The sequence below is a fragment of the Anguilla anguilla genome, chromosome 6, assembly GCF_013347855.1.
Source record: "Anguilla anguilla isolate fAngAng1 chromosome 6, fAngAng1.pri, whole genome shotgun sequence".
Classification (NCBI taxonomy): domain Eukaryota; kingdom Metazoa; phylum Chordata; class Actinopteri; order Anguilliformes; family Anguillidae; genus Anguilla; species Anguilla anguilla.
Window position 1 is genome coordinate 61353771 of NC_049206.1, and position 9018 is coordinate 61362788.

The 9018-nt window shown below is 50.3% G+C and overlaps 1 protein-coding gene across 1 annotated transcript in view; it reads left to right on the plus strand.

Annotated features, from left to right (window-relative positions):
- The first annotated feature begins 260 nt into the window (after positions 1 to 260).
- The window catches only part of lpgat1 (lysophosphatidylglycerol acyltransferase 1), a 23006-nt gene continuing 14248 nt past the window's right edge, over positions 261 to 9018 (plus strand). Inside the window, exons 1-3 of the mRNA XM_035424079.1 lie at positions 261 to 1056; positions 1393 to 1615; positions 2262 to 2525. Coding sequence (XP_035279970.1) covers positions 2288 to 2525 — 238 coding nt within the window. The 5' untranslated portion in view covers positions 261 to 1056; positions 1393 to 1615; positions 2262 to 2287. The remainder of the gene's footprint in view (positions 1057 to 1392; positions 1616 to 2261; positions 2526 to 9018) is intronic.

Consider the following 9018-nt stretch of genomic DNA (forward strand, 5'->3'; position numbering starts at 1 on the left):
TGAAATTATTATTATTATTATTATTATTATTATTACAGGGAGCCCGTTATATCAAGGGTGATAGAAATTACGAGCTTTAAAAAATAATAATTATTATTATTATTCTTTGCAAATGTTCCCGTGTATCTTGCCCCATAGATAGCGACGCTTGCTTCCATCGCAGCGCTCTAAGGGATACGCGACCCGAGCAAAGACACCGCGCGACCACAGGTGGTCCTTCTACGGTTAGAGCGCTAATCGCCCAAGTGAGCGGTCCATGTGCCAGCATCGCGCCCGGGCTACGGAGCTTGCGCACAACCACGCTCCCGTTCTAACGGTGACGTCATGAAGAATCTCCTGGGGCGGCTGCACGAGAGAAGATAATCGAATCTCCTATATGAATAACTATCTAGCAAATTATTACACAGCCCGGCCGTCTGACACTCACCGAGGTCGTGCTTGCGATAAAAAGGAGTTTGACATGGTGTCGCTGCCAGTGCATCTTTGCATTCGGGTCAGACGCGAAAGAAAACGGAAAGGACAACTTTAAAACCGGGGTGTTAGCCAAAATGCTCAGTCGTCTAGCTGGATGCCATGAAGAATCATCCGCTGTTGTACGCATGAAATAAGCAGCTAGGCTGCTAGCCAGGCATCGCAGTCTGAATTAGCTAACGGAAATGTGGTCGGTTTGCATAAGGAAATGCCATGATGATTAGGGCCTTGGATATGAAAAACTAGCTAGCTAGCTACATGTGATGGGCTATAGCTACTGTGTATATTCATATTTTAAGTAGTTCGCTACTATCATTTGCTGGCCACATCTGCCGGTATTTGCAAGGCGGCTCGAGTATAAGTAGGATTTAGCGTAACGTTAGCTGGCTAACAGCAAGATATCCGTACTGTGAGATTTTTTATCGACGACCACTGGGTCGTTTTGTATGCAAACAGGAAATTAACCATTCCAGATTAGAGAACGGGAGCTCTTTGTCATGGGAGCCGTTTGGATGCGAACGGACAACGTGCGGGGGAAATTGAGAAAATGAAAGCTTGATTCGCCGTTATTCCAGTCGCACTACGGTGAGTAGCTGCTGTCCCCGAAGGCGAATTTCGCTTGCTAGTTGACCGTTAGCTTGTTATGTGTACCGGGAAAAGTTGGGGTGAAATGGCTGGCTGGTATGGGTTCTTGTCACATAGCGTTAGTTGGACATTCTAAGCCGTGTCTGGTTGGATGTCTGGCAGGCTAATCCGCACAAATGGCTGGACAGCTAACGTTAGCTTGCTAGGTACGTTAGCGGATAACGCTGGACCCTTTCAGCTCGCTAGCAAGCCCAGTTAGTGCCTGGAAATTGTGGTTAATGTGGTTATCGTCTCTCCTGTTGGCATATAGTTAGTTTACGGCTGTTTGTTCCACAGAGGGCCGGCTCTTTTTTCTCACCGTTTCCCGGCTGTCGCCGCTCACACCATGGGCGCAGCCGCCCCTGCTTAGCGCCGGGCCAGGAGACACGGTGTGCGCGTCCAGCTTGCCCGGGACCTCCGCGCCTCGGATGGTAATGCGAGGCTTGGAAGAGACGCGATTTGAACCCGGCGTCGGCCTCTGTGCGTGATATTGACGGCTCTGCCCAGACTGCATATTCAGGTAAATCCTCAAGCTTGCTTTTTGTTACGTTATCTTGTCTGATGTCAGCTAACGCTTTTTAATATCGTGTATTGTTAGCAACACATGGCTGAATCCCACAGTTTTAATTGAACACGTTTCTTGCTCGTTTGTTAGCCGACAAGCTAACATTACTCAACTTAACCAACCAGTCAATTTCCTTCACCAAGCTGGCTAGCTAACGGTGTTGTAATAGCTAACATTTGCTAAGGAGCGTTAGCAGACAGGATTGCTTACTGTTTATGTAGCTAGCTGAATTATTCAACTAAAGAGTTTTCAATTAAATTTTACAATTAATGTCACTAGTATCGGCAGCATGGTTAGCCAGCTGTGAATCCCCCACGGGCCCGTGATATTCGCTGACGGTTATGTCCTGGGTAGTGTAGTCATCAGTAGCGCGCATGAAGGGCATCTTTCTCCGCACAGTAGGTCTGCATTAGCTGGCTGTTAGGAAACGGCTGACTTATTCTCTCTGTGCCAGCAAGAAAGTAACGAAAACCTCGCTTGCGCAGCTGACACGATGTGTTTAATGAAAAGAGCATTGTTTGCATTGGCGCTGAAGGAAGGGCTCGTTTGAATATGGAGAAATGTCCTTGCCTCTAAGTGTGTTTGTGAATCCCCTCCACAGGCGCGGAGACTTCGGTCAGAGACAGAATGGCTCGGATTTTTGAGGAAGCCCGCAAACTGGGCTGGATCCTGCTGAAGGCCCTGCTACGCTTCGCCTTCATGTTCATAAATAACTGTGTGGCCATACCTTCATACTGCCTGTATCTGCTGCTCCTGCAGCCCCTCAGGCTAATGGACGCCCGCGCTTTCTGGCACATCGAGGGGGTCATGTTTAAGTGGATGCTGGCTATGGTGTCCTCCTGGGGCTGGATCGCAGGTTATACAGGTAAGCCCTTCACGCGCCGCGAAACACAATACCATTCTCCGGCTCAGATACCCGATATTGGGGTTTTTTGGTGCATGTAGAGCTTTAAAATTCCCCTTGGATCCCGGCTCGTACGGTTTACCTGTAAATGCGTTTGAAGTGCTTTGATTTGCCGCCTCTGTGTGGTGGCTGATAAGACCAGTAATTAGAGCAATGATTAACGCAACTGTTTTGAAATATTCAAGGCAGGCATATTTCAATTTCAATGTGCATCTGCTCACTGTTAGAATGTTTTGACCTTTGTGCTTTATTGGGGGTGTGGACAACGGGTCGACTCGAATGTCAGACGGAAGTTCTTTGCTTTTTACTCCACTGGGCTGTAATCTGCTGGGGTAGTAATGATGGCGAGTCTGCCGTTTCAGAAAGCAGCGTTTGATTTCCGTATGCGCGGGATGACATTGAGCACCTGTATGCAGTGAGGCGATGCCGCTTCCTTTGAGGTTCTTAATCTAATTCAGCGCAGGTCTGCGCGTCCTGTCCTACGCGTACGTGTTTGACATAACGGACGCTCGCTCGGGTGAATCGGAAGCGCATGGACCTTGACGTCACTGCGTAGCCGGTGTGTGAAATCTCCGGAGTCCATTCCGCCTCGCTGTTTCGTGTTCATTTTGCTTGCCCTCTTGTCACAGTTTTAGGGCAGTGCTTTGTTGCGGTGTTGTGTAAAAGGATTATGATTGTTTTCAGTTACCCAGCGTGCCTAGTGCTGTTCAGCACTTAACAAAGCGTGAGCTTCCCCAGGTGACCTCTCTCAGTCCCCCAGCACAGGCCTTTCCGGGTGATTATTTGCTAGCGCTGATTGTGTGTGTGGGACTTTGGAAAGGCGGTGGTTTTTGGACTCTGTGTGTCTGTTTGTTCAGGCGCTCTGTGAACCTCGGTGTTGAAGTTCTGTCCCAGGCGCTGTGTGTGTCTCGGTGTTGAAGTTCTGTCCCAGGCGCTGTGTGTGTCTATACAGCAGCGGTTTATAGCGCCCTGACCGATGCCTGTGCGCTGCTGTGCGCTGAGACGGTTACCCTCGCGCTGAGGGCGCCTGCATCGTGTGGCCCGCAGCTGAACGGGCTCTGTTACCACAAACACTGAGGGAATCTCTGGCATGGCGCGTTTCCGACGGCAACCCCGCGGCCGCTGGGATTCCACCGCTCCTGAATGACCCGGCTGACTCGGGGGAGGAGGGGGGGGGGTGCGCTCGGGGCCTGAAACGGTCAGCGAGCCCCCCCTAGCTGCCCTGCTGTCACACGTGGCCGTTGTTTTGATGGATCCTGAGGCTCAGCTTTCCCTGTTCAGAACGGCTGAATTTTTGCCAAAACCTTGTAAAATGAGCTGGAAGTGCCAGAGGGAGTGTTTGTGAGGTGCGCATAGGCAGGTCAGAGGTCACCTACATTATTTATATTACATTCCTGGCATTTAGCTGACGCTCTTATCCAGATCGACATGCACAACTTTTTACACGCTATTTACACTGTAACCATTTATACAGCTGGATATATACAGAAGCAATGCAGGTTAAGTACCTTGCTCAAGGGTACAACATTCCCTACCTGGGAATCGAACCTGTGACCTTTAGGTTACAAGACCAGCTCCTTACCCACTGTGCTGCACTGCCCCCAGGCGTCTCCCCCGCAGCAGGACTCAGGTGCTTGTGGCCGGAGTCTCCGCACGCGCTCAGTGTGACCAGCCTCACGGACTCGCCGTACCGAAGTGTTTTCTGGGAGATTCCGTGTTGTTTGCGTTGCGGGCTGTGGTTTGATTTCCTGACGGGGTCGATCGGTCTTCTGAGAGCAGTCCTGCCTCGGTTGCCGGGAGACGGTGTGGGAGGCACAGGAGACGGCCAGACTGGGGACCCAATGACAGCGCTCACATGTCCTGGGGGGGGGGGGGGTCTGCGGGTTAAGCAGTAAAACCTGAACCTCTGATGTAGACCCACAGGAGAGCCAGGGCAAGGTCTCAACCTTCCGGAAAGATGGCAGACGTTGAGCCGGTTCGACCCCAAAATCTCCTGTATGAGCCCCACTCTCTTTCCAGCCCTGGACTGCTTGTTTTCTCCTTTTTTTGTAGTAGGGTGTGGGCCGTTACTGGGCGCTGGGCGTGTCCATGGTAACCGGTGGTAAACTTTAAGAAGCAGCACTTGCAGCAGGAACTCATCCTGTGTGCAGGAGCAGAAGTCACTGGGTCGGGGTTGGCTGTGGTCTCTCCTTCTTTGGGGGTTGGGAGTAGAGAGCTGGTGTCGGGGTGGGGCGGGGGGGTCTCTCATTCACCTGGAGCTGCTGCCCCCCCCACCACGCTGTCTGGCTCGTGCGTGCGTCACAGTCTGTCCCCCACCTGGGGCTCCTCATCAGGTGAATAGGAACAGCTCCAGTCCTGTTCAGAGTGAGAAGTTTGTGCGTTGGTGTGCGTGCTCCCTGGCTGTTCCTGATTCCGTACGGTACTCCCGTCTCTTGAACTTTAATCTGGAACGTGAGCATGCAGCTGCGTCCACGTTACCTTTGCCTCAAACTCCCATAGTTCATTGCAGATTCCTTATCTATGATTTCTATTGGGTACTGGTGCAATGTTCGCCTGGAATTGTGTTACGAAGCCAGATTAGGAGACTGGTTTTGCTGAACACGGCAGAATTTGTAAAAACTTATTTGGTATTGTTTACTACCAAAATAAACAGTTAACGGCATAGGCATTGAGCAGAGTGGATTCAGTGGTTCTGTGGATTGGGGACGGTGTAACTGAGAGGGATCAGTGAGCTATCCCTGGGGGGTAGTGGGGGGGGGTGTGCTAGCAGGCCTCCAGTCAGCTTTACTCCGCAGCAGAACTGGGACAGGATCATCCTTCTGGGTTTTGGGCTTTGGTGATGTCATGGGCCCAGTAGCTTCCCTGTTTCTGGGGAGTGGCTGTGTGCGGTGTGAGGAGGGGAATGTGATGAAGTTTGTCTGTTGGCCGTGTGGTCGCCCTGGCAACACACAGGCACCTGGGGCTGAACATTCAGCCTGCACGCTGTAACGCTCTGATGTCACTTCCTGTTTCCTGGGAGGTCCCTGGGTGAGGGGAGATTGGGGTGGATTTTTCAGGGGGAGTTCAGGTCATAACCTTGAGCCAGGAGTCACAGGTTAAGCTGGGTCACATCATTCTAAAGGAGTTTGGCCAAATTTGCACTGTTGGCCAGCACTGGGGGGGGGCAGAACCTCTTCCTCCCCTCTCCTGGGGGGTCTGGAGACCTTTTCCTCCCAGTGAGGGGGTGCACAGAAATGCCCCCCCCCCCCCATCCATGGCTCTGCCCAGTAGATCCTCATCTCTGAAAACAAAGAAAAAAGTTCTTCAGGACTGGAAGATGGGCTCAGTTTATCTTAAAATACCAGCTGGGACTGGACTGTACTGTGCCTGTATGTGCTGGGGTACTGTGTCTGTGTATATGCTGGGGTTCTGTGTCTGTATGTGCTGGGGTACTGTCTGTATGTGCTGGGGTACTGTGTCTGTATGTGCTGGGGTACTGTGTCTGTGTATATGCTGGGGTTCTGTGTCTGTATGTGCTTGGGTACTGTGTCTGTATGTGCTGGGGTACTGTGCCTGTGTATGTGCTGGGGTTCTGTGTCTGTATGTGCTGGGGTACTGTGTCTGTATGTGCTTGGGTACTGTGTCTGTGGGTCTAGAGGGATGGGGTACTGTGTCTGTGTGGTGTGTAGCAGAGGGGTTCCCATGATTCTCCAGTGCTGCCTGCTCTCATTGGTTTGCGTGTGATCTTCCCAGCTCAGTAATATCAGCGTCAGTCAGAAAGCGGTTTCATTAGCGTCTGTGTTTAGGCGCAGCTGCATGTGAGTCCGCCCTTAACGCAGGGGACTAACGCGGTGTAATGGTGCCGAACGCTGGGCAGATTTAGGGTTTGGTTTAGATGCGTTCAGTGAATAGTTTACAGTCATTCATAATTTTTGGTGTTTTTTTCTGGTTATAAATGTTGGTCTGTTTGACAGTTAAGGAGAGCTGCAGGGTGTGTTTCTGGAGGAACGCTAGCTGTGTTGTGTTTGAGTGTTGGGAGCTGCAGGGTGTGGAGGAGCTGTAGCTGTTTTGAGTTTGAGTGTTGGGAACTGCAGGGTGTGGAGGAGCTCTAGCTGTGTTGAGTTTGAGTGTTGGGAGCTGCAGGGTGTTGAGTTTGAGTGTTGGGAGCTGCAGGGTGTGGAGGAGCTCTAGCTGTGTTGAGTTTGAGTGTTGGGAGCTGTAGGGTGTTGTGTTTGAGTGTTGGGAGCTGCAGGGTGTTGAGTTTGAGTGTTGGGAGCTGCAGGGTGTGTTTCTGGAGGAACGCTAGCGGTGTTGTGTTTGAGCTCTGGGTCCTGTAGGGTGTGGTTTGGTTACTCATCTGTGTTTAGAGCTGATCTCCCAGACTGCTGCTCTTGCAGAGACACGTGGTGAAACAGACTTTCCCCCGTTAGTCCAGTACAGACGTGTCCCTTTAAAAATGCTGAACCTGCTCGCTGTGTGTGTGCCTCTGGCTGAGTGCCTGGGGGTGTAAACACCTCTCTGTTGTGCTGTTGTGTTCTTATTCTGACGTGATCACACTGACCCCCATTCGGACGCGCTCTGTTCAAATTCAAATGAGCCTCTAGCCGTGTGCTAACGGTTCTGCATTCACATTGTAATCAATTCCACACGCAGTGCTTTGTTGGCATTACAGATACAGCACTTGTGTATAGGCAGAACATAGGTTAGAGGTAGAGTTTGAATGTCTTTAACCCTTTTAGGCGTAAGAGAGCCCCATTGCTTTAAGTTACCAGTAATGATTGTTACATCAGTATTATGTGTTTTTTAATCTGTGTAGACCTTTGTCTGTGTCACTTGCAGTGAGCATTGAGCTGAAGGAAAATTTCCATTTTATTTTATATTTAATGGACAATAAAGTTTTCTATTGTATTCTATTCTAATGTAATCACATGTTTGTGATTTTACAAGTTAAACTGAAACCGTTAAAAGAAATGGTGCCTGTGGATGTTTCAAGATTGTGACATCAGCCTTCTGATTGTGACATCGTTGCTGCTGTGTTGGTTCTGCTCCATTTGGCCCCTGACACAATGATGTGACTGTTTGGTTGTAATCTCTGACTTAATTTCATTTTTCTTGGTTTGGTTTGTGCTGCTGTGTTGACGGAGCCCTTGCGTGTGTAACAGCAGAGTGCTCTCAGCAGCTGCGTCGGGCGCAGTTCCCCTGACGCTGTGCTCTTCTGCTCGCTGCGTTACTCAGATTAGAGCCAGCGTGTGGCTGCGCTCCCTCTACCAGCACGCAGCGGCCTGTCCTGCCCGTCGCCCCTGCCTGGTGTGTCTGATCGCTCTGTTAGGCTGCTTTACTGTGGTGTTTTGACCCAGCTTCTTCCTGTGGAGTCAAAGTTAGGAAGATGCAGGAACTCACCAAGACAACAAAGACTTTACTGTAGAAAGTAAAGGGAAGGTCACTGAAACACAGCACAAGTTTGCAGTACCACTAACATGATGCAGCCCAGCTAGCGCTAGCATGCTCTGCTAACATGATGCAGCCCAGCTAGCGCTAGCATGCTCTGCTAACATGATGCAGCCCTGCTAGCGCTAGCACGGTCCGCTAACATGACGCAGCCCAGCTAGTGCTAGCATGCTCTGCTAACATGATGCAGCCTAGCTAGCGCTAGCAGGGTCCGCTAGCATGATGCAGCCCAGCTAGTGCTAGCAACGAGTTAGCCCAGCCGTTCCTCATCGCATACTCGATATTTGTGGGAGTAGAGACCACTTCCAGGATCTTTAATCGTTAGCATGTCTTTGCATTCTTGCTCTTGGAAGATATCTTGGGCCATTAAATATTACATCACATGAGTTTCACAAGAACACAAGACCAGACCAGGAATCAGATACCGAGAAACACCCAAGATTTGTTTAGCGTAAATGTGAACTGAAAATGGACAAAAATGATCTCAGTATTATTAACCGACCTGAGGAACCTGGAACAGCCATTTTGTGTTTGCTGTGCATTAAAAGGCCGGGCCTTACTGCACTGTTCAGTGATATTTCATATGTGTGTGTGTGTGTGTGTGTTTGTGTGTGTGTGTGTGTGTTATGGGCTTTTAAAGATGTAATGAAAATGTGCGTTGGGGGGAATTCAGTCACATGAGCGCATTGTGAAAACGGCTGCGGAACATCTGACAGCAGCAGCAGTCCTTCAGCCTGTGGAGCTGTTTGAGTCGTAGGAGATTTTCGCGATGTCACACTCGCCATTTTGCTTTGCAGCGGTTTTAGCGAGCGCAGCTCTTACCGTTAATCTTAACCGTTTAACTGCCGGGGAAACCTGCCTTTCATCAAGTCTTTACAGCACGTCAAGCTTCACCTGTACTTCAACTACTACTGTTCTGCCCCAAGGGAGAGTGTGTTTCAGTTCTCACACAAACACACACACACACACACACAACCATACACACACAACCATTACACAGGTAATGCAGAGATCCTCCCAGGATCAG